This window comes from Heptranchias perlo, chromosome 4 (assembly GCF_035084215.1).
Source record: "Heptranchias perlo isolate sHepPer1 chromosome 4, sHepPer1.hap1, whole genome shotgun sequence".
In the NCBI taxonomy this organism is placed as follows: domain Eukaryota; kingdom Metazoa; phylum Chordata; class Chondrichthyes; order Hexanchiformes; family Hexanchidae; genus Heptranchias; species Heptranchias perlo.
Genome location: NC_090328.1, coordinates 31,117,926 through 31,143,944, shown reverse-complemented (window position 1 = coordinate 31,143,944; position 26,019 = coordinate 31,117,926). Strand labels below are relative to the sequence as shown.

At 43.3% G+C, this 26,019-nt stretch overlaps 1 protein-coding gene across 4 annotated transcripts; it reads right to left on the bottom strand.

The window, feature by feature from the left end:
- Positions 1 to 16,742: 16,742 nt before the first annotated feature.
- On the bottom strand, positions 16,743 to 25,756 carry LOC137320828 (beta-1,3-galactosyl-O-glycosyl-glycoprotein beta-1,6-N-acetylglucosaminyltransferase 4-like). 4 transcript variants are annotated; one of them, XM_067982708.1, is made up of 2 exons: positions 25,560 to 25,756; positions 16,743 to 21,937 (listed from the first exon to the last, which is right to left on the bottom strand). In XM_067982708.1, the coding sequence occupies exon 2, from the start codon at positions 21,934 to 21,936 to the stop codon at positions 20,572 to 20,574; it is 1,365 nt and encodes a 454-aa protein (XP_067838809.1). In that variant the 5' UTR covers position 21,937; positions 25,560 to 25,756; the 3' UTR covers positions 16,743 to 20,571. The 4 variants fall into 4 exon arrangements, with proteins under 4 accessions (XP_067838809.1, XP_067838806.1, XP_067838808.1 ...); XM_067982705.1 differs by lacking the exon at positions 25,560 to 25,756 and adding an exon at positions 25,309 to 25,539; XM_067982707.1 differs by lacking the exon at positions 25,560 to 25,756 and adding an exon at positions 24,954 to 25,015.
- Between the last annotated feature and the right edge of the window lie 263 nt (positions 25,757 to 26,019).

Sequence of the window (26,019 nt, the reverse complement as noted above, 5' to 3'; positions counted from 1 at the left end):
GAATGCTTCCACTATCTCAGCAGCCACCTTCTTTTAACACCATAGGATGTAGGCCATCAGGTCCAGGGGATTTGTTGGCTTTTAATCCCATTAATTTCTCCAGTACTTTTTCTTTACTAATCTTAATTACTTTAAGTTCCTCACACTCATTAGACCCATGGTTCCCCACTATTTCCTGTATGTTTTTTGTGTTTTCTACTGTGAAGACAAGATACAAAATATTTGTTTAACGTCTCTGCCATTTCCTAATTATAATTTCTCCTGTCTCTGCCTCTAAGGGATCCATGTTTACTTTCACTAATCTCTTCCTTTTTACATACTTGTAGAAGCTCTTACAAACTGTTTTTATATTTCTTGCTAGTTTATTCTGATACTGCACATTGTTGACAGGCATCCTTCCCCCCAACTACTCCCCCCGCCCCCCGAGTGTATTTCAGAACATTGCAGGTGTGTCGTCAATGATTTTCCATCGATTGTAATCAATCGACTTTCCGATATGCACTGCTGGCAGACAAAGTTCCCTAACACCAGCGTATACTCAGGAAATGATCCCCAACACTATTACTGTGTCCTAACTAATATTACCTCTTGACTTTATATTCTGTGGCTCTATTTAGAAAACTGAAGATTATGTTGGCATTTTTTATGGCCTTATCTACTTATCCTGTTACCGTGATGAGGAGTGTATCTTCACAACAAGGTGCCTCTGCTCCGATATTCCATTTAAAATGTTACTATTAAGATGCATTTCCTTTCCCTATTCTTTCTTCGAAAATGTATGACTTTGGATTTTTCTATTTTGAACTATATCTGCCACTTATCTGCCCATCGTGCCTGCCCACCCATGAACTTCTGTTGTCTTTCACATTGCTCAGTACAATTTCTCATCCCTCGTTCCTACTGGAGTTACAGCAGAAGTGCACCAGAAGGGGATGGAATTACAGTCCCCTGAAATCTAAGTTTAAGTGCCAAAGTTCTATTCAACTGTGGCAATACGTGCAGCAACTAATCAGCCAAATCAAGATAAGGTGCAAGAAAGTTAAATACTTCCTTCAAGAAACTGATCCTGGGAAAGCTCCAATAACATTGAGTTACATCAAGTCTACAGCACAGAAACAGGCCATTTGGCCCAACTGGTCTTTGCAAGCGTTTATGCTCCACACAAGCCTCCTCCCTCCTTACATCATCTAACCCTATCTGCATACCATGCTATTCCTTTCTGCTCGTGCGTATCTAGTTTCCCTTTAAATGAATCTATATTATTTGCCTCAACTACTCCTTGTGGTAGTGCATTCCACATTCTTACCACTCTTTGGGTAAAGGAGTTTCTCCTGAATTCCCTATTGGATTTATTATTTTATATTTTATGACCTCTAGTTTTGGACTCCCCCACAAGTGGAAATATTTTCTCTATGTCTACTTTATCAAAACCTTTAATTAATTAATCTTAAAGACCTCTATCGGGACACCCCTCAGCCTTCTCTTTTCTACAGAAAAGAGTGTTTGGAGTGGAGATTGCAGAGGCAACAAATGTTATTTTCCAAAAATCTTAAGTACATCATTAAAGTGAAATCATTGAACTGTTGAAAAAGGCAGGGGCTAAACAAGGATGTTGAGCAGGATATTAAACGCCAGGTTCATGCTCGACTAGTTCAATTCAACTTTATGAGCAAATCGCACAGTGTGTAGGTAAAGGGAATGCAGTGAAAGGTGAACATGTGTATTTTCAGATGATGTTTAATAAGAAGGCACATAGGAGTCTTGTTATGGAAATTAAGTTACATGTTATTAAAGAGAATGTATAGAATAGCTAGAAAGATGGGTAGAGGACAGAATGCAAAGAATGGGAGTAAATGGGCATTTCTGCACTGGCAGAAAATGTGGGTAGTAGTGTGGCACAGAAGCTGTGCTGTGACTTCCTTGCTTTCTATTTACATAAATAACATGGACATAGGCACATAGGGAATGAATTTGAAGTTTGCTGATGAGAACAATTCAGGGGCCATGGTAAACTAAGGAAGAATACAGGAGATTGTAGGTGGGCGTAGACAGGTTGGTGGAATGGGCAGATAGGTCGCAACTGCAGTCCAATGTAAAGAAATGTGAAATAGTGCATTCTGTGAGAAAAAAAGTGAGAAGAATTATACCCTAAAGGGATGGTTTTCTGAATGCATGTGCCCGGTGCAGACCTCTCCTGCTGAGGCTGTGTATTGGAAAATTGCAAACCCATTTTCCATTTCTCCATATGCATTCCCAGTGGGTGCACTTGGAATGTAAATGTGGAAAAACAGCCCTTAAATGTAAGAATTTTATTGAAATGAAGGAGCAAACAGTTTTAGGGATGAGGCTGCACCGATCTTTAAAGGTGGGAACACAGATAGAAAAGACCATAAAAAAGGCAAATCGGATCCTGGGTTTTCAACATCGAGGCACTGAATATAAAAGAAAGGAAGTGATATTGTGTTAGTACGAGACATCAATTGGGCCCTGGTTGGAGTACTGTGTGCAGTTCTGGACAGTCCATTAAACGAAGGATATTAGAGACATGGAAAAGATACAATGAAGATTCACTAGATTGGACCAGGAAAGAGAGACTGTAATTATGAAGATAGATTCACAATTGTTTTTTTCACAGGAATAGAGAACATTAAAGGGTATACTAGAGGGTTTCAAGATTGTAAAAGGCTTTGAGAAAGTAAAAAGTGAAGGATTATTTCCACTAACTGGAAACGTGATAACAAGGGGACGTAGACTCAGGATTATCCTTAGAAGATGGCTATTAAGATTTAAAGGCTCAAAAACTCTGTAGCCATTCTGGTGGACTCCTGCTATAAACATGTTGGTGGTCTGCTGGAATGGCTGCAAACTTAGCTGCGATCCAGACACACTGGGCCGCATTTCCCAGGATGGCCTTTTGGGGCAAAGCCTCCACCCACTCCTACAGTATCATTAATGTAAAGGGACAGAGGAGCGGGGTGCATGGCTGAGACACCCTAAGTTGGGAGTTCCCATTCTTCAACCCACAGGGAAGACCCAGTGTAGCATTGAAACAAGTTTGTCTGACCTCACCAGCTGTACTTCTGGCAGAAGTGGAGCCCAACTGGGGGTCCAGGCCAGAGTCAGAGCCTGGACTCTGAAAATGGGGGGATTAAGACATTTTTTTAAAGTGGCCCTCCTGATAATGGTGACACTGGGGCCACAATCTGCCACATTTCTGGCGAGGGGGCCCAGCAACCCTCCAGGCCAGCTAGCTTCTATCCATATTTCTGGGGCTTTCGGCAGGAGGGCACTACAGTTGCACCGCACAAGACCAAGGCCAATTCTCGGAGGCTCAGCCTCCAATCTATCAAACTTTGGTGGGTTCTGTAATAAGGACCAGACCCCGGAGTAACTGCAGGATTCCTATCAGGGTCAGCGTGTTTTACAAGAAATCATTATTGAGACAAAGACTGTTACAGCCTTTAGAAGGGAATTGGAAAGTATATGAAAAGGAAGAATATAAAAGACTATAGGCAAAAAACAGAGAGATGGGATTAGAATAGGTAGCTGCAGTTGAAAAGCAAACACAGGCACAATGGGCCTAATGGCTTCCTTCTGTACCAATTTCTATGAAAGATGCTCAAGATCTTCTCTTCACCGTTTATTCAGTTGTCTCTGTCGACTCGTGTTGTCCCTTCGGAGTTGAAAGTAAAAAAACGTTGTGTTTGTCCAATGCTCTCAAACTAATAAAATTATCAAAGACACAGGGACTGATTTTAACCCAGCTCACCAGACGCGAACTGAGCGGGCGGGTTGTTAAGATGGCTCATTGCGGGGTTTGCACTGCATTCGGCATTTTAACTCAGCAAAAAACGTTGTTGGGAGAGCAGCCCACTCTAGGCTGGGACCTACTTGTCATGCAAAAGTCGCAGTCCAATGATGTCATCAGCGCCACAATGTGATTTTAACTGTCACAAACAGGAGCTGACCACTTGGTCCATGTTGGACAGAATGGTCTCCATGCTCTGCGCAAAGCCTTGAAACAAGTTGGAGCTGGACTCCTCCATGCTCCGCGACATTGTGCACAAGCTCTCTAGCAGACTTCCCAGTGCACCAACCATTTTGCAGCATATGTCCATGAGACTTCTTCAGTAGCCTGGCCCATTAAAGTCAGCATCTGAGTCCCCTGCAGCAGAACTAGAATGCGACCTCGCCCTCTGACGAGTTGGCACCAGTGGCATCCTAGTTCCCTGCCCCAGCTCCTGCCCATTTGTGCCCGGTGAGTCACCACATGCAGATCCCTCATCTAGTATAGCCACTAAAGTCTGTGTGGTGTCATTATCTGTCAATATAATGGGATGCCCCAAACTGTGCATAATGGGGCCGATTCTCTGCGTGCACATTGTTGACAGGCATCCTTCCTCCCAACTAACCCCCACCCCCCGAGTGTATTTCAGAACATTGCAGGTGTGTTGTCTATGATTTTCGAACTATTGTAATCAATCGACTTTCCGATATGTACGGCTGGCAGACAAAGTTTCCCCAACACCAGCACATACTCAGGAAATGATCCCCAACACTATTACTGTGCCCTAACTAATATTACCTCTTGCCTTTATATTCTGTGGCTCTATGTAGAAAACCGTAGATTATGTTGGCATATTTTATGACCTTATCTACTTATCCTGTTACCATGATGACGAGTGTATCTGCACAACAAGGTCCTTCTGTTCCTATATTCCATTTAAAATTTTACTATTAAGATGCATTTCCTTTCCCTATTCTTTCTTCCAAAATGTATTACTTCGGATTCTTCTATTTTGAACTATATCTGCCGCTTATCTGCCCATCGTGCCTGTCCATCCATGAACTTCTGCTGTCTTTCACATTGCTCAGTACAATTTCTCATCCCTCGTTCCTACTGGAGTTACAGCAGAAGTGCACCAGAAGGGGATGGAATTACAGTCCCCTGAAATCTAAGTTTAAGTGCCAAAGTTCTATTCAACTGTGGCAATAAGTGCAGCAACTAATCAGCCAAATCAAGATAAGGTGCAAGAAAGTTAAATACTTCCTTCAAGAAACTGATCCTGGGAAAGCTCCAATAACATTGAGTTACATCAAGTCTACAGCACAGAAACAGGCCATTTGGCCCAACTGGTCTATGCAAGCGTTTATGCTCCACACAAGCCTCCTCCCTCCTTACATCATCTAACCCTATCTGCATACCATTCTATTCCTTTCTGCTCGTGCTTATCTAGTTTCCCTTTAAATGCATCTATATTATTTGCCTCAACTACTCCTTGTGGTAGTGCATTCCACATTCTTACCACTCTTTGGGTAAAGGAGTTTCTCCTGAATTCCCTATTGGATTTATTAGTGACTAGTTTATATTTATGACCTCTAGTTTTGGACTCCCCCACAAGTGGAAATATTTTCTCTATGTCTACTTTATCAAAACCTTTAATTAATTAATCTTAAAGACCTCTATCGGGACACCCCTCAGCCTTCTCTTTTCTACAGAAAAGAGTGTTTGGAGTGGAGATTGCAGAGGCAACAAATGTTATTTTCCAAAAATCTTAAGTACATCATTAAAGTGAAATTATTGAACTGTTGAAAAAGGCAGGGGCTAAACAAGGATGTTGAGCAGGATATTTAACGCCAGGTTCATGCTCGACTAGCTCAATTCAACTCTTTGAGCAAATCGCACAGTGTGTAGGTAAAGGGAATGCAGTGAAAGGTGAACATGTGCATTTTCAGATGATGTTTAATAAGAAGGCACATAGGAGTCTTGTTATGGAAATTAAGTTACATGATATTAAAGAGAATGTATAGAATAGCTAGAAAGATGGGTAGAGGACAGAATGCAAAGAATGGGGGTCAATTGGACATTTTCTGCACTGGCAGAATGTGGGTAGTAGTGTGGCACAGAAGCTGTGCTGTGACTTCTTTGTTTTCTATTTACATAAATAACTTGGACATAAGCACACGGGGAATGAATTTGAAGTTTGCTGATGAGACCAATTCAGGGGCCATGGTAAACTAAGGAAGAATACAGGAGATTGTAGGTGGGCGTAGACAGGTTGGTGGAATGGGCAGATAGGTCGCAGCTGCAGTCCAATGTAAAGAAATATGAAGTAGTGCATTCTGAGAGAAAAAAAGTGAGAAGAATTATACCCTAAAGGGATGATTTTCTGAATGCATGTGCTCGGTGCAGACCTCTCCTGCTGAGGCTGTGTATTGGAAAATTGCAAACCCATTTTCCATTTCTCCATATGCATTCCCAGCGGGTGCACTTGGAATGTAAATGTGGAAAAACAGCCCTTAAATGTAAGAATTTTATTGAAATGAAGGAACAAACGGTTTTAGGGATGAGGCTGCACCGATCTTTAAAGGTGGGAACACAGGTAGAAAAGACCATAAAAAAGGCAAATTGGATTCTGAGTTTTAAACATCAAGGCACTAAATATAAAGAAAGGAAGTGATATTGTGTTCGTACGAGACATCAAATAGGCCCTGGTTTTGGAGTACTGTGTGCAGTTCTGGACAGTCCATTAAACGAAAGATATTAGAGACATGGAAAAGTTACAATGACGATTCACTAGAATGGACCAGGAAAGAGAGACTGTAATTATGAAGATAGATTCACATTTGTTTTTTCACTGGATTCGAGAACATTAAAGGGTATACTAGAGGGTTTCAAGATTGTAAAAGGCTTTGAGAAGGTAAAAAGTGAAGGATTATTTCCACCAACTGGAAATGTGGTAACAAGGAGATGTAGACTCAGGATTATCCTTAGGAGATGGCTATTAAGAGTTAGAGGCTCCAAAACTCTGTAGCCATTCTGGTGGAGTCCTGCTATAAACATGGTGGTGGTCTGCTGGAATGGCTGCAAACTTAGCTGCGATCCAGACACACTGGGCCGCATTTCCCAGGATGGCCTTTTGGGGCAAAGCCTCCACCCACTCCTACAGTATCATTAATGTAAAGGGACAGAGGAGCAGGGTGCATGGCTGAGACACCCTAAGTTGGGAGTTCCCATTCTTCAACCCACAGGGAAGACCCAGTGTAGCATTGAAACAGGTTTGTCTGACCTCACCAGCTGTACTTCTGGCAGAAGTGGAGCCCAACTGGGGATCCAGGCCAGAGTCGGAGCCTGGACTCTGAAAATGGGGGAATTGAAACATTTTTTTAAAGTGGTCCTCCTGATAATGGTGACACTGGGGCCACAATCTGCTACATTTCTGGCGAGCTAGCTTCTACCCATTTTTCTGGGGCTTTTGGCAGGGGAGCACTACAGTTGCACCCCCACAAGACCAAGGCCAATTCTCGGAGGCTCAATCCCCAATCTATCAAACTTTGGTGGGTTCTGTAATAACGGCCAGGCCCCGGAGTAACTGCAAGGTTCCTATCAGGGTCAGAGTGTTTTACAAGAAATCATTATTGAGACAAAGACTGTTACAGCCTTTAGAAGGGAATTGGAAAGTATTTGAAAAGGAAGAAAATGAAAGACTATCGGCAAAAGACAGGGAGATGGGATTAGAATAGGTAGCTGCAGTTGAAAAGCAAATACAGGCACAATGGGCCTAATGGCTTCCTTCTGTCCCAATTTCTATGAAAGATGCTCAAGATCTTCTCTTCACCGTTTATTCAGTTGTCTCTGTCGACTCGTGTTGTCCCTCGGAGTTGAAAGTAAAAAAAAGGTGTTTTTCCAATGCTCTCAAACTAATAAAATTATCAAAGACACAGGGACTGATTTTAACCCAGCTCACCCGGCGCGAACTGAGCGGGCGGGTTCTTAAGATGGCTCATTGCAGGGTTTGCGCTGCATTCGGCACTTTAACTCAGCAAAAAACGTTGTTGGGAGAGCAGCTCACTCTAGGCTGGGTCGCAGCCCGATGATGTCATCAGCGCCACAATGTGATTTTAACTGTCACAAACAGGAGCTGACCACCTGGTCCATGTTGGACAGAATGGTCTCCATGCTCTGTGCAAAGCCTTGAAACAAGTTGGAGCTGGACTCTTACATGCTCCGCGACATTGTGCACATGTCCTCTGGCAGGCTTCCCAGTGCACCAAGCATTTTGCAGCATCTGTCCATGAGGCTTCTTTGGTAGCCTGGCCCATCAAAGTCATCATCTGAGTCCCCTGCAGCAGAACTTGAATGCGACCTCGCCCTCTGACGAGCTGGCACCAGTGGCATCCTAGTTCCCTGCCCCAGCTCCTGCCCATTTGTGCCCGGTGAGTCACCACATGCAGATCCCTCCTCTAATGTAGCCACTAAAGTCTGCCTGCTGTCAATATCTGAGCTGGGGCGTGCGAGAGTCAGATCAAGTGCCGGTGCATCTTCTGGAATACTGTGCTCTTCTTCCTCCAATGGCTGAGGGGCGGCGATACTCTCAGCAGCTGAAATTAAAGCGAGGGACAAGGGTTAGCTGGTGGTGTGCGGAGAGCAGAGAGACAGAAATGGGCGTTGAAAGCATCGGCTGCTTGTCATGCAGAGTGAGCAGCATGAGGGAGAAGTCAGAAGGAACAAAGAGGGTTAGGTATGAAAAAACTCTGTACAGTGTCTCTTCCAGCACCGCCAGTGGCCTCTTCCCATGATGATCAGTGTGCTCTCTTCAAAGGGGAAGAGAGTGTGCAGATGGGCTCTTCCTCCTACGGTGGCAACCTATTGCCTTGTATTTTGTGCGACCTTCTCCTGTAAGAAAGAGGATCGTGTGTTAGTGAGAGTCTTGTGAGAAGTTTGGATAATGCTGCTGTCATGGTAGAATAGCTGACAGTGTGTGTGCGAGATGTGAGTTATGGGTAAGTGAGGTTTGTAGCAGTGGTGAGTGTGTGATTATGAGTTGAAGGATGTTTAGTGAAGTGTGGTGCAGTGATTGCAGGACAGTGCAGGGTTGGGCAGTGTTGAGAATGCTATAAGTGCCATAAGTAATGAGACTAGAAGTGGTGCAGTTGTGATGAGAAAGTATTTCAGCAGTCTTCATACCTGAACAACTCTAGTTAAATCATTGGGTTTTTTCCTGCATTGCAGCCATGTTCTTGGGGCAATGCTCCTGGCTTTGATGCACTCCAAACTAATATGGCTACCTTCCCTGACCCCAGCTACTCCGGGCCTGAGGACTATCTGCCCCAATGTGGCTACCATGTGTGGACTATACATCGGGGAGTGATAGAATGCCCAGTTTATACAACTGATGAGGTTTCTAATGTGAAGATATGAGGCCTTTCTCATGTGTGGTAAAGACCAGGGGCATGATTTTGATCCCGAGCCGGGAAGGGGCCAGAGGGGTCAAATTGCTGATGGGAAACCTGGAAGTACGGGTTTCCCGGACGTCCTTACGATTTTGACGTCTTTAATATAAGGACGTCTTTTTTTTTTGTCAGTTTGCCGTCCGACTGACCGGCCTGATTGACAGGCTGGTCTTAGTCGGATGGGAGACCAGCCAGGGAGAGGACGTCTTCAGGTAAGTCTTCAGGTAATTCTTTGTTTGTATGAATGGGGGGGGCATGGGTGGGCACAGGGGACATGGGTGGGCACAAGGGCAAAGGTTGGCACAAGAACATGGGTTGGCATGGGGCATGGGTTGGCACGGAGGGCACCGGTGGGCATGAGGGTCACAGGGGAATCAGTCATGGGGGGAGGGATCAGGGGTCAGCTAGGGGAGGGTGTCGGGATCAGGGCTCATCGCGGGGGTCCATTATCGTTGGGGGGGGAATCAGGGGTCATCATGGGCGTTCACGATTGTTATGGGGGGGTCAGAGATTTGGGGTTCCGCGATCGTTGCGGGGGGAGTCGGAGATCGGGGGAGACCGCAATCGATGGTGGGGGTGGGGGGGCTGCAGATAGGCTTGTTGGGCCTGGGGGAAGCACTCTGGCTCCTCCGGGTCCACAACCTGTGCCAGAAAGGCTCATACCTGTTGGTTTTGGGCCTTCTTGCCTACTTTCACGTGGCGTCCCATGGGTTGAAATTGGAAACTCTGGAAAAATGGAGGCCCACGGGCTGCTTGAAAGGTTTTAATCACCAACCCACCTCTTGGGAGCATTGGTCGCCCACCCCTCGTCCTGCCCTGGTGAAAACCGGAGGTGGGCAGATTGGAGGTGCGTTGGGGTGGGTTGGGTGCGATTTTGAATGTCCCCCCCACCCCCAACCCACCCATTTTTCCCTTTTAAAATCGTGCCCCAGGTATTCCATTGCTGTTATTGTGTACTCCCTGTTACCATTGCCACAGAAAAACTGGCAGCTATTGACTTGATTATCCACTTGCCTTGACAAAGATTACAGGCTGTTGTTGGTGGGTGCATTCTTTGGAGTTTTGCCGACATATACTTTAGCGAAACCCCATGCCAGTGTTTGGTTTCAAAATTGGATGACATTCCAATAATGTTTGACACCATGAATGAGACAGTGAAGGAAATCTATAACAAAGTGAATCAGCAGGATCTGAATTCATGTTCCAAGGGTTGGTATGTAAAGAACCAAAACATGGAGAACTGGATTTTAAAACAGCCCAGATATTAATCTCCTGGCAGAATCAACTCTATAAAAGGGTGAAAATCTGTAATAAAAGCAAAACAAAAAGGTGGAAATACATAGCAGGTCAGTCAGCATTTGAAAGAGAAACAGAGATTAACATTTTGAGTGGCACGATTATTTTAAACAAATTTCTGTCAGCCACCATAGGGCTTAGAATAAAATGGAGATAGCAGTTATTTAGCAGAGCCTGAAAGTTTACTTCTGGAGATTGCTAAATGGATGCTAAATATACTTGATGAGGTAGCTGCAATTATATAGACTATGGTAACATGTGAATATGGCACTGGGCTAGCAACCCAGAGGTTGTGAGTTTACAATCTCCCCATGGTAATTTGTGGAATTGAATTCAATAAATCTGGTCATTTGTGGGCTAGCACCAGAAAAATGACTATCAAAGATGCTGGGTTGTCATAAGAACCCAACTGGTTCACTAATATCCTTTGGGGAAGGGACCTGCTGCCATTCCTCCCTGATCTGGCCTCCATGTGACCCCAGTCCCACACTACATGATTGGCTCTTAATGCCCTCGAGGCAATTGTGGATGGCACTAAATACTGCCTTTGTTAATGTTGCCCACAGGCTGAAAACAAATTTTTAAAAAGGGAACATTGATCCTATTAAAAATAAATAAAAAAGAATTAGTCTGACATCAATGGAACAGTGATTTCCATACAAGTGCCCTGAGGTCTTCCTCACTTGCTGATTTATGAAATTCCACTATTCCCCACTGGGTAGTTATCGTATCCCAGTCCTTAAAGGGAATTAGAGGCTTATTTTTTTTCCAAAGCATAATTAATTTAAGAAGTATTTTTGAAATACATAAAGGGAGGATTTTAACTCTACCCAACTGGCAGCAACTGGGGGAGGGGTTAAAATCACCCAGTTGGCTTACTCACCCCAGAGCTGTGGGAGCTGACTTTCCACAATTTTAACCTGCTCAACTGAGCAGGCTGCAAGGACACCTGTCCAAAGCCGGCAGGAGGTCTTTTTTAACATATACATGTTGGGTCCCGTGACAACATTGGGGCACAACTGAAATTTTAACTAGTGGCCTGAGCAGGAATCAGCCGTCAGTTTCCCACCAGGCCAACCCAGCGGTGAAGTTGATTGAGGCCAGAAGAGGTCCAAAAAGATACTTTTTTAATTTTTAATTTTTTTTTTACCTTCCTCGTGGGGCCAGGAAGAGCAGGAGTGCGGGATGGTTCCTGCAGCTGATCCCACCACTTAACCACTGTCAGCAGACGGCCTCTGGAAGGAGTGGGAGGTTGGCCGGTGGGTATTAGATGAGACCCGGAAGTTAAAGTATCCCAGGCCTCATTTCTGGAGCAGCGGGTGAGTTTCTAACTCATGCTACTACCCTCCCGCCCAAAACTGGCCCAGAATTAAAATCAGGGCCAAAGAAAACAGTAGAATCACCTGTGAAATCAAATTGAGGTCTAATTTTATGTTACAATTTCACTGAACTTTTAATTACTTTTCTTTTACAGTTGAATTAGATTTAGAACATGATTTCCAGCTTTTTTGCTTCTTGTTTAGACTTAGAACACTATTCTGGGTGGAGTTTTGCATGGAGCTTATATGGAATTTCAGATTATAATCTGCATTTTACATGTCTGTGCTGTGTGAGGGGAGCCTTGCCTGCCAGCAATGCAAATTAGAAACTCAGGGGTGTACTGTGCCTGATTTTCCAACCATTAATGGTCGAGCACTCCATCACATCCCAAAACCAAGGTTCGGAACGCTGGACCAATGAGGGGGGAATACAGCACCATAGCCTGGCAAAGGTATCCAAAATGATTTTTTATATTTGTCCTCAGGAACTGGATGATGCTGTGAGGCCACATTTATTACCCATCAGAAGACACTTCGGCCCTAACAGGCAGCCAATCAGCTAAAGTGATGAGATGATTCTGAAAGAAGACACAAAACAATCATATCTACATGTGCTCAACACCCTAGCTAGGTAATGTCTCATCCCCATTGCTCTGAGCCCAACATCAAGACCTCTGAATGCAGCAGCATTTCTCACCAACTATCTTAATCTGCCACATAGCAAAAGAACTTTCAGGACACTGTAGATTTTAAGTGATCTCAATTTTTATTTACCCTAACAGTGTATGGCACAGGTGTGTACAATGTATTTAACTCTGGTGCCTCCCCTTTGTGGCAGTGTATGGTGTGTGCCTTCTACTTCCTAACTCTTGTGCTCCTTCCAGTGTTTCCGCAGTTGGAGAAGGAAGTAAGACTGCTGTGTGTGAATGGATGCGGCCGCGTGTCAATGGCTGTCTCACAGGTACTTCCTTGTGTTGAGTCCATAGAAGACCTTGCAACGAAAGGCCGCCACAAGTGTTGATGCAGTGGTTGCCTGTTCCTTTAGGCTAGCTGACAGATCTGTACTCATTTGAGTGGGGCAGTTGGGTGTTATTGATGCGGCATTGCTCTTAGAGACCTCTCCATCCATGCCAGCATCCGCCATTCCTCTGCTGCTGTGCACCTTTTCAGCAGGGTCAGAAATCTGTGTGGACAATGATGATGTGGTTGATGCCCTGCATTATGGGGCTTCCCAATGTGATGAATCCAATCAAGACAAATTGTTGTAGGTTAAGCCCACGGTCTCTAGAGCCCCAGTCAAAACGTTCATGATGGAAGCTATGCCTTTAGACATTCAGCCAAAGGGGGTTCCATTGCAGAGGGCACTGGAGTGGTCATGTGCTCCATCATGGTCTGTAATTTGGTCAGACAGTCTTACAGCACTGTACAGAGGCGAATTCTGGACTCCTCCATGCCTCAAGCTGTACAGGCTGCTTGGCACATTCTAAAATGATTGCATGAACTGCTGATACCAAGCTACCAAACCTCAATTGTAGGCAGGCCCTGTGAGTCCCGAATCCCTAGTCTCAGCAGCTAATGGAACCCTTGAGCTGGTTAGCCAGCAGATTGTAGCTCCTCCAAATTCACTCACTTGTGCTCTGTGCTTTATCAAGAGTTCCCTCTTACAACTCAATAACTGACCACCCCACCCTCCCCCACGCCACACCTGCAGTGGATATATCTGTGCTGGTGCTTGCCACTGGAGGATGAGGGGACACAAGATACTGTGAGGTGCTCAGCTAACATGTTCTCAAACACCTTCTCATCTTGGGCACCTGGAGCAGGATGCTGCCAGTAAGACACCCATTGAAGCAGATCTGTTTCCAGGCCACCTTAAGTGAATCTGTGAACATACACCATGCAGGTAATAAGATACGGAAGTCTGTTTGGCCAATCTTAATTCACTCATCCAGAAAGAAAATAAAGTTCCCCTATACTAGCATTTAGTTGTTTTTAAATGATTTCAGGATTTTTGCCTAGGTTAGGATGTAAAATATTTTCAATTCTTGTCTTAACCTGGTTGCTAATATGATTGCCTGGATCACTGTGTTTTGAATGCCACCCGTTTATATTGGAATTGATCTTAATCGATGTAATCCGATGTAATGAATAAATTATAATTCAACAAATTAATTCAATAAGATGGATTACTCATGCTGCAGTCCTTTAAATAGCTGCAGCAGCATTTTAAAATTCTAGCTCTGGAGATCATTCTGACTTTGTGTGATAGTGCAAAACAGGCAATAGCAAATTGGCAGCCTGTTTTACATCTCTCCCAGTTTTTATTTCCATGGTAATAAAAAGGCAGATATGTAAAACGGGCTGTCAATTTGCTATCACCCATTATACCCTATTGCACAAAGTCAAAATGACCCCCTCTGTGTGTACAAGCTCCCACAGGAGGGAATCACCGTGCAAACTTCATAAACCTCAAGCTCAGATGTGCAGGTGAGAATGGCTACGTGCAACAAGTCTGCCAGATGTCCTGCTATATGCCTTTCCCTCTGACAACACACTCACATTGGAATATTTAATTTCAACTGGCTCTTAATTTACTGCAGGAAGTGCACTGAGGCAATCTGCTTTGAGTTGCATGTACCATTTTTAATGGATTCTGTCAAAACCCCCAGGGCCTTGCAAAGTCAAAGTGACCATTTAGCATTGTACTTTTAGATACAGAAACAGAAATTTGACTTCCCAAGTTCTCTACTTTCAATAGAATCCAATAAAAATGAAGAACTCACTTTGCAGAACTTATACTTGAAGTACTTTGCTCTGAGCATCAGAGTTGAAATTGGGTAACAGACGCTCAGGGCAGGAATGATATGCAGTGGGATAACTACCTGACATATTGCGCACAACCTTTTCCAACTGACCGTCAGAATTTGGCCCGAATTAATAATGCACAGCAAGCTCTTGTCCACAAAGCAGGCTGGGAGCTCGCCCACACAGAGCCAGGATTTAGCCCACTGCTGCAGATATTTGAGGGAAGCACAGCCAGTTGCACTAAACTTTTTGTAGCAGAAACCTAAGTTATTAGACAAGTGACAGATTGCCTCAGCACAAGAACACCTAGATTTGCAGATGCAGCAGTGGAGGTTGTGCTGAATGAGATGGCTGCAAGGTTGCTCTGAGCTGAGCATTGGATAATGCCTAGGTGGGAGGGGTAGGCAGGGTCAGTAATGTCTCCAATACCCAAAGGACTTGGAAGTAAACGTGTAAGAAAATGGCATCCCTGCCAAGTAAGATCACCTAACAGTTCCCTGTACCAGTCAGATTGCTTAATTACACATGCCACAAGTCCTGCCTGTCAACCTCCTACACATTTATTCATACAGACTATGAGGTGTGGATGTCACTGTGTATGCTACCAAAGCTTCCGACATCTCAACATCAAAGCAGCCCAAGAACTCACAGCATGTCATGAAAGACACACCCAGAGCACCAGTAAACTGCAAATAGATTGACTATAAATTGACTTACCCAGAGAGTGGTTAGAATGTAGAACTCGCTACCACAAGGAGTAGTTGAGGCGACTAGTATAGATACATTTAAGGGAAAGGTAGATAAACACGAGGGAGAAAGGAATAGAAGGATATGCTGATAGGTTTAGATGAAGTAGGGAGGGAGGAGTCTCGAGTGGAGCATAAACATCGCAAGGACCTGTTGGGCCGAATGACCTGTTTCTGTGTTATACATTCGATGTAATTCTATGTAATCTGCTGAGGATGACTTATTGGCCCCAATGTGCAATCAATACAAGCAGACAGCCAAGTATGGAATTTCATATACTGCACTAAAAAGCAAGTAGCTGGCAAGTTTGGAAGCTCCACATTACTCAATCCCGACCCCTCCTCTCCATTTAGCACCAGAAGGGTCATACCGACTGATCCACTCTGTTGATTTCAATAACTTGAGACTTCATTGGTAAATCTTCCACTTGTGTGAAACCACCAAGAACATACTGGGAAATTGCACATGTGCAGCCTATGATTTATGAGTAATTAAAATGAACGGACTCAAAATGGTGGGCTGTATTTGTACAATTTCTCGCTTCCGACAAACAAGGGTCAACTTCAGCACACAAATGGGAAATTTATCCTTTAATTCTCAGAAACCTTTGGTTACGTGTCTTTATGTTTTGTCTTTTCAGATACTGACATATCTGCTATATATTTCCTGCTCATTTCTAGTCTAGATTTCAGCATTTGCCATTTGTTCTTTTTAGTTCAAATTACCATAGCCATTTCTCCATCTTTCCTGCTGGATTCTCTCATCCTCCTTCCACTATTTGCTTTTCCATTTTGAAGCTATTTAATTCACCTTCTGTCTTTCCAATTGCCTTTTCACGTGCCTGACTGAAATTACCTATGAATAGTGTAGCATTGAAATGACCTTTAACCTCTTTTTCTCCTGCATTTTAAAATACATTTGCATGCAGTTAATTCCCTAAATTGTCTCTGCAAAAATGGTTAGTGCAAATGCATTCTAGACCTCTACCTGTTTTTCTCCTTCACCTCTGTTTTGGTGAGTTGTATAATGGGGCTGTTCATGTGACCTTACTGGTTCTGATCAATAATCTCACCCAAAATATTAGTCTATTGTTCACTTTCAGAAGCTGATTGATCCACTGCATGTTTCCCGCTTTGTCGGTTTTTATTTTTGATCTGGAGAGGATTAGCAATCAGGCTAACACTTGGCAACTGTGTTTAATGTTGATGATCATTGCAAATCATCATGCATGAGTGTGACAATTAACAATTTACAAGATCAATAGACATATCTTAACAAAAGTGAAACAGAAAATGGTTTTGTGAGCAACAACTGTGCTTTGTCAATATTTGTGCAGTGTGAGATAACAAATGATAAAATAACATTTTTAACATTGTAAAGAAGCTTCATTTTTTAAAAATGTAAAAAAAAATTGCCTTACTTTTTCTTCAAGGGTCCAGGCTACAATCCAAGCTGCCCCCCACCCACCAGACAGATCCCATATGTACCCTTTGATAAGCCGGTTCACCTCTTGTTGTTTGGTACGGCGACTACTGATGCTGCTCCTGCCAACAAAAAGGCCAGGAACATGGGAAATCCCAATGATAGAGGAAGTCCCCATCCCTGTCCCTGCCCCAACTTGCCGTAATCCAGGTCCAGGCCTATTTTCTGGCCTAGGTGGTAGATTCTCACCAGCGATACAGTGGGAGTACGCTGAAAGGGCCAAGGGTTTTCATCCACAATTGCTTTCGGTGATCGATGAGTTTATTGACAATCACTTGTGTTCTTCCACATTAACTTCACACATTGCTTTTAACTTACAGCTGAATAGCATCTTTATTTATAATCATAATTTACATTTCGGATTTTATGCAAAGAACAAATAATTGATTTAAATATCAGAATTTTTTTTCCAGTTGCCAAAAAATAATAAAATTCTCAGTACCAAACAAAATGTACAAGAGCTTACTAGAACTCTACTAATGTTGAAATAAAATAATACATAGATTTTATTTTTATACAACTATCATGAATATATTCTTAAGTGGATTAAATATAAAACAACACAGAGACTGAAGTGTTCCAAGGAATTTAAGTCATTGCTAGTGTTAAAATGATGTTATCACACTGTAATATGAAACAACATTTATTACATGGAATGATAACTTCAAATTTAGAACAATATTTTCACCTCCAGATAGAATGCAGGACACAAATCCACCACATAGTTTGCGCCCAGGTTACACGTCTCTCTGGGCGCAAATGCGGAGGAAAATCTGGGCCATGATATCTGGGGTACTGGGCTCTTCATTGCAAAATTGAGGTATATTCATAAGTCTTAAACTTCCCTAATGTTTCCTCCATCTGAGTTATTGTAAATCAATTAATATATACTATCAAATTTATATGCATAAAATCTTTGGCGAAGACCAATTTCACCCCCACTGAGTTTAATTTTTTTTGTAAACCAATTCCTATTATTTATCCTATTTTTAAAAGTAGCATCAAATAGCTTTGTAAAATTCAGAATATTGCAAGAAAATGATGAAACACATTTACAGCGCTGTGATGGAGCACCACAGCAGTTGTGTATGTTCGTCTAATGATCAGCCAAGAGAGGGGAGAAAAACAATCTGCCAGGGTTACTACTCCTGACCATTACCCAGTGATCCCTACTAGAAGTACATACATGGACAGCATGTAAGGACAGAATCAGTCAAACAGCTTGATGCCACACACAGTACCCAGTATAACCCCAATTTTCATGTATAGGTATAAGTTAGTTCTAAATGGTTAAGAACTGATCCTAATCTTTCCACAATGGTAATGTATTACTGGCACTCAATTTTTGTGGGTCAGCCCACTTTGCATAATTATTCATCATTCTAGGTACAGAATTGTATGGAGCACACTAATGGTATGAGCAGAAAATAGCATGTAGATGAAATTTAACGGAATGGAAATAATTAAAGGGAAGTGGCAGAAGGGGGGTACATATATTTTGATAGTCTTTGGAGAGGCTCAAAAGGCATCTCAACCCATTGGCTGCCTTATCCAAGGCCGAAGAGAGAGTGAGGGGTCAGAAGCAGAGGGCAAAAATGAAGGGAAAGGAAACTCAATGATGAGTCTACTGGCAAAGGACAGAGCAGCCCAGGACTAAACCCGCTGTGGGTGTGAGGGTACCGTGGAGTTAGATCACAGATCAGCCATGATCTTATCAAATGCGGAGCAGGCACGAGGGGCTGAATGGCCTACTCCTGTTCCTATGTTCCTATGTACAAAGCAATTCTGGTGCAGACTGACCTGCTTGGCATCCCTCGTCTGATCTTTCTCTTCCAAAAAGTTCACTAGGGACTTTCCCATTGGGAAACTTATTGGAATGGAAAAATTGAGAAATTACAAGAAAGGTCCATAAATCAAACAAAAAACAAAATATTTAGACAATTGATGCAGAAGTGGCATTTAATCCTCTCACCATGTCCTTTAAATTAACTTTTAAAGTAACTTCTTCCTGCACTGATGTCCTAGCAACTCTGTGCATGATTTGGAAGTAGTGGTAACCAACTTAAAGGCTGGAAAAAGACATGGGAGGCATTATGACATCACTCCACGTCATTTGAATATTATTATGAAGCCTCTGTAACATAAATCTACACCATGAGCATACAATGAATTTCTGGGGTGTTTTGCGAATTTTGTGCTTATCAGGATACTGAGGAATGGAACACTTTCCTATTTTTGGCATCCAGTGTCACCATCAAGCATTCCCAGACCAGGTATAGCACAGTTAGAAGCAGAGTAAAGCTCTCACTTTTCTGCTCAACAATATGCCTCAGCCGCAATCTCAAAGGAGCCCCCCAATGTGACTTTTTTCTATTTCCCACACCAGCTGTACTGTGACCTCTCTAAATGAGATCGCCCATTAATACTAAATTAGGGAAGGTTTTGTGCTGTTGGCCTAAGCCCACTAGGGACTGGTTTGAAACTGTTCCAACTCAACTACCAGAGATGGACTTTCATCCCATCAACCAGGGCTGACTTGAAACCCAGGTTCCAGAGGTAAAAACAAAAAGGCAAAAAAACTGTAGATGCTGGCAAAAGACCAATGTCTAACCCAATGCACCATTCAGGCTCACTGAGAATCGATTTTTTTTCTCACATATATGTGTGATAATAAACATATACCAGATAAATCCTTTTTTTGTCGCACTGCAATGTTTACACCATGCACTCAACTTTCAGATAAAATTATTTCTTCCTACCCCATGCCAACATTGAATAGAAAAAAAACAGTTTAAATAAATGCTACAATAAATGGTATTTCTATTTTGCATATGAAGCAGACTAGCGTAACTTACTTGAGGCCTGGTTGCTCCTGAGAGGTCCTATCATATAGGCTAAACATTAGATGCACGCTGCAGTGGCTTGACATTGATGAAGTTGCATAAGATCATCTTACTGCAAGCCAGCAAACCTGATATTGCCAAAGCAGGTCACGTTACCAAAACCATAAATTATTTAAAAACATTCAGTAAGAAACATTTGAATTAGAAACTGAATTATCCACATTATTACATCAAATTCCTCAGAAGGCAACCTCAGTTTAGTTTAAGCACAGCCACAAATATTGAATTGAAAATAATATATTTACATCCCCACTCTAGGAGAGCATCTTATTAATAATCCTACCAATACGCTCTCCAATCTCTAACTTGCATGATTTTATGTAAGATTTTTAAATCATTTGCAGCTTCAAGATACACCCATTATCGCATGACATTATTACAATATCAGGATCTAGGGAAAGACTTCAGCAGTGGATCATGTATGGAACTTAAGAAAACACAGAACAAGAAAATTCCCTTGTAGCCATCACTCTATCCCCTCTATGGACTGTGTAGTATACACTCCATCATATACTCGTGCCATGACCCATGATAAAATCAGCCTCGCCTGTGAAATAAAAGTGACGTCAAACACTTCAATAAGTGATGCCTTCTGTCCATTATCAATAATTGTATCTGGCTAGTCCTACTGATATCCAGCAAGCATTTGCTTTTCATGTTACTCTCTATAAAGCCACTGATTGAGGTTTCCCGCACAAAGCAGGAAATATTATCGTTTGATTTGGTATTCGCTTTTAGAACAGTAAGCTGATGGAAAGACTTCTGACACGAAATACTACATTACTTCAGCCCCAAAAGTTTTCAGCATGATTATAAACATAGAACTTTTGAGGAGTCAATTCTATCCAGTTTCTCTGGCGCTCCCTAACCTTCAGTTCCAAGCATTTTATTAACACAGGGTCTACTTTGGAGTCAAATTTATTAGCAAACCAATGGCCGTAGTTAAGGAGCCACCTGAGCTCAGCGGCACCGTAGATGCAGACACTGCGGCGGTGAGTGCCCGTGCAGGGTGGGTATAGCTGCTCCTCCAAGTAACTCCATTTCACCAGCCTCACCTTACTCTGCAGATCAGTCACTTCAGCCTCAGACCGTAAGAGCTCACCCGGCACCCCAGGCACCCGCACCATGCTCGCCCAGAAGTGCTCATCGGGTGAATAGGTATCTGCGGACCAGGCGAGAAAATCTTTGGCTACCACACTGTTACTAATGTACTGGACAAAGTCATGACTCAAAACGAAGTAGGCACTGCCAGTAAACATCTCAATGCTGTGGGGGGCAGGATCCTTTGCAATGCTGGTTTTGAAGAGCATCTGTCCGTACTCATTTGGATCACCTTGAAGCACATGGTGATACATGAATCGTTCTTTTTTACTAGCGCTGGGCTTCACAGACTCCAACATGTTACCTCCATTCAGCTTCTTCAACTCAGATACCAATTCATAGTTGGACCGCAATGGTAAATCTTGGCCGCACAGGTTGACAACATACTTCCATCGGACTGAGGATTTGAGAAGATCCGACAGGCAATTAAGATCTGCTTGGAGTCTGGAGATGTGAGTATAGTGTACCAGTTCCAACTTTGATGCAATGAACACATTGGGAAAGCAGCTGGCTAAGTTCTGTATGGCAGATATGAATGGGTTTGAGGATTTCTGGTCATAATGGATGCAGTATATATTCTGCGGCATGTAAATCATTTTTAAGATCCTTTCCACCATAATGGCATCTTTATGAACAACCAGAGAAAAAGCCAAAGGGTACTCCTGCTCCTCTTGCGAGACCAAATAGTTTTGATATCCTCTTTGGGGAAGGTATTGAGCACAGTCAGATGTCATTAACTCAACATCGTCATCTTCCAGATCAATAATATTACCCTTTCGTATTTCTAAAGTTTTACCCAATTCCACCGGGCTGCAATCGTAGATTGCAGTGCAATTTATTTCAAGCTTTAACTGCAAGTCCTTGAGGTTCTTTCTGTTCTTCACAAATTGGGAAGTGCTCCAAAAAGGTTCCACTAACCAGGATTTCTGGGAATCTGTGATCATTCTGTGATTGTAAAGGAGTTTAAATAAGCAGGGCAGTGCAAAGGTTAAAAACAGCAAAAGCATCTTCTTCAGCTGAAATTTTGTAGTGAAACGCTTGCAAAACATTCTGCAAAACACAAAAGCACCATCAGCTGTGAGCACAATCGAATTTGGACACCATTTATAATAGTGATCTCATGCAAAACTTCATTTAAAAAAACAGTTTTCTGTAAAATTAAATTTCAATCTTCACACAGATGGAGTGGCTATACATTGCAATGTGTTTAACATTAATTCAGATTCCCTTTGCCAGCCTTTAAATTAATAAAACTCCATCACTGATTCTTTTAAAATGTTGTTATTCATTCTCGGGATGTGGATATCGCTGGCAAGGCCAGTAAATATTGCTAGTTCATCCTAGTTGCCCTTGAGAAGGTGGTGGTGAGCCTTCTTCTTAAACTGCTGCACTCTGTGTGCTGAAGGTGCTCCCACAGTGCTGTGCAGTAGGGAGTGCTACGATTTTGACTGAACGATGATGAAGGAACAGCGATATATGTCCAAGTCGGGATGGTGTGTGACTTGGAGGGGAACTTGGAGGTGATGGTGTTCCCATACACCTACAGCCCTTGTTCTTCTAGGTACTGGAGGTAGCGGTTTTTATGAGGTGCTGCCGAAGAAGCTTTGGTGGCTTGCTGCAGTGTACTCTAAGCCACTATTTATAAAGCCCAGGATCCCGTATGCTTTCTTAACCGCTTTCTCAACCTGCCCTACCACCTTCAACGATTTGTGCACATATACCCCCAGATCTCTCTGTTGCTGCAACCCTTTTAGAATTGTACCCTTTAGTTTATATTGCCTCTCCTCATTCTTCCTACCGAAATGTATCACTTCACACTTTTGTGCGTTGAATTTCATCTGCCATGTGTCTGCCCATTCCACCAGCCTGTCTATGTCCTCTTGAGGTCCATCACTATCCTCCTCACTGTTCATTACCCTTCCAAGTTTTGTGTCATCTGCAAATTTTGAAATTGTGCCCTATACACCCAAATCCAAGTAATTAATTAATATCAAAAAAAGCAGTGGTCCTCGCACCGACCCCTGGGGAACACCACTGTACACCTCCCTCCAGTCCGAAAAACAACCGTTCACCACTATTCTCTGTTTCCTATTACTTAGCCAATTTTGTATCCATCCACTGCCCCCTTTAGTCCATGGGCTTCAACTTTGATAACAAGCCTATTATGTGGCACATTATCATCAGCCGTATTGCCCTCATCGACCCTCCCTGTTAACTCATCAAAAAATTCAATCGAGTTGGTTAAACACGATTTGCCTTTAGCAAATCCATGCTGGCTTTCCTGAATTAATCCATTCTTGTCCAAGTGACTGTTAATTTTGTCCCGGATTATTGTTTCTAAAAGTTTCCCCACTACTGAGGTTAAACTGACTGGCCTGTAGTTGCTGGGTTTAGCCTTACACCCATTTTTGAACAAGGTTGTAACATTTGCAAGTTATTTGCAAGACATTTTTCATTATCTGAGGAATTGCGAATGAAGCTGTACAATAGCAACCACAACAACAACAACTTGCATTTATATAGCACCTTTGACATAGTAAAATGTCCCAAGGTGCTTCACAGGAGCCTTATCAAACAAAATTCAAACCGAGCCACATAAGGAGATATTAGGACAGGTGACCAAAAGCTTGGTCAAAGAGATAGGTTTTAAGCAGCATCTTAAAGGAGGGGAGAGAGGCAGAGAGGCTTTGGGAGGGAGTTCCAGAGCTTAGGGCCTAGGCAGCTAAAGACACAGCCGCCAATGGTTGAGTGATTAAAATCGGGGATCCCCAAGAGGCAAGGATTGAAGGAGCACAGGGATCTCGGAGGGTTGTAGGGTTGGAGGAGTTACAGAGATAGGGAGGGGTGAGGCCATGGAGAGAATTGAAAACAAGGAAGAGAATTTTAAAATCGAGGCATTCCCGGACTGGGAGAAATGTAGGTCAGCGAGCACAGGGGCGATGGGAGAATGGGACTTGGTGCGAGTTAGGATACAGGCAGCAGAGTTTTGGATGAGCTCAAGTTTATGGAGGGTGGAAGATGGGAGGCCAGCCAGGAGAGCATTGGAATAGTCAAGTCTAGAGGTAACAAAGGCACGGATGAGGGTTTCAGCAGCGGATGAGCTGAGGCAGGGGAGGAGACAGGTGATGTTATATAGGTAGAAGTAAGCGGTCATGGTGATGGAGCGGATACATGGTTGGAAACTCATCTCGGTCAAATAGGACGCCAAGGTTGCAAGCGGTCTGGTTCAGTCTCACAGTGGCCAGGGAGAGGGATGGAGTCGGAACACTGTGCAATCATCAGCGAACAGCCCTATTTTTGACCTTTTAATGGAAGGAAGGTCATTAATGAAGCAGCTGAAAATAGTTGGGCCCAAGATGCTGCCCAACCTAGGAATTCCTGCAGTAATGTCCTGGGGCTGAGATGATTGGCCTCCAATGACCACAACCATCTTTCTTTGGGGGGGGGGGGGGGGTGGGTATGACTCCAACCAGTGGAGAGTTTCACCCTCCCCCCCCCCCCCCCATCCCATTGACTTCAGTCTCACTTGGGCTCCTTGGTACCACATTCTGTCCAACACTGCCTTGATGTCAAGAGCAATCACTCTCACCTCACCTCTGGAATTCAGTTCTTGTTTTTTGACTATGTTTGACAATATTTAATTTATCAATTAACAGCTTTTTGCCTGGCAGATGCAGGTTGAAAATGTACCAACGTAATAAAAATGTTATATATATTTTTTTAACTAATATTACAGGAGATTACATGCTAAAGGGCGTCGTTCACGTGGTAAACCTCCATGGGGTTTTCGCTAATTTCTGTGCTAAACCAACTCTACCACTTCCTGCACAGTAATTGTATATGAAGGCAACTAATGAGTTGCGTCAACCTGACTGTACAGCGGTTACACAATACTAGTCCATTTGTTGCTATATATCTAACGTTATGTTTCTGACATAATTTGAGGCGAAATCGCGGAAGTGGTATGAGCAAAAAACATGATGAAAAATGCAGGGGAACAGTCGTTAAAACTAAGACAAGTTCCTATTCGTTCTTCTGATAAGTGAATAATGTGGAACTAACTCACTTTTCCACCCGCCTTGCCGGATGAGCCTTTTTAATTCAGTTTTACCAAGTCAAAAGAAAACTTGAAACCCGCCCAATTAAACGTTTTTTTCTATCTTTCCGGGCAGAGAGGGGGCTAAATAAAAGCACGTATTGCCAGTAAAACCCAGGAGCTGCGACTGCATCACAGCCAGACAGGCATCGCTATAACAGCAACTTGGTCACGTCAGTCAGACCGAAACATTTCCAAGTACAACACGACTTTGTGCTATTCCACCACAGTGTGACCCCAATGTATCACAAGTCAAATGGATTAACTGCATTGGGACGAATACGTTGCAGTGTATATGGAGCATGCAAAGTATACAAAGTATTACCGAATCCGCTGCTGGATCGCCCGGATATCCAGAGGTTCAACAGCTGTATAGTTGAAATGATCCAACATAATGAGCGAGACCCCAGCGATCGATCGATCAGTTTCAATGCTGTTACCAACACTCTTGTCATTTCATGCTTCTTAACTTTACGGAAGCGGCAGCAGCCAACCCGGCTACACACCCTGCTCCCTCTAACTTGCCTCAGGCACACACACACACACATACATATATATATATATATATATACGTACACCAAACAGGGCAGCCGGGGTCACTTACGAGAGTAAGACGGTGCAGAATGGTTTGAAAAAAAATTGCCTGATTGAACTCTTTAGCAGAGCCCCGGTTGGCGCAATCCTTCAGTGAGCTGCTGCCTCGATTAACACTGGGGCTCGGGACGGTGGGTGAGTGACGCTGTAGGAAGGTGGCGGGGCCAAACTCCTCAGCCGTCAATAAGACACATTCACTTGCCTTTTATTCCATCGACTCCTGTGCAGCTCTGTGTCGTTTGATCGCCTCCTGGCCAACCGACCGTGCAGAGCTGTGAACAACCGGGGGTGAGATTTAGACATGGTCAGAAAAAAGTAAAAACACACCCAATGAACTGGGCAGGGTATTTATGCCTTTCAGGTAAGGTACATCATAACCTTTCCAAACCTCAAAGGAACCAGGTCGCACACTTCAAATGAGTGGGACTTGACTGTATGCACC

Bases quoted from the DNA above. Each gene is read 5' to 3' on its own strand.
- LOC137320828 (XM_067982705.1), bottom strand. From the start codon at position 25,376: ATGTTGGATCATTTCAACTATACAGCTGTTGAACCTCTGGATATCCGG. The intron at 21,938-25,308 runs GTAATACTTTGT...TGTGTTTTGCAG, and splicing joins GCGATCCAGCAGCGGATTCG to AATGTTTTGCAAGCGTTTCA.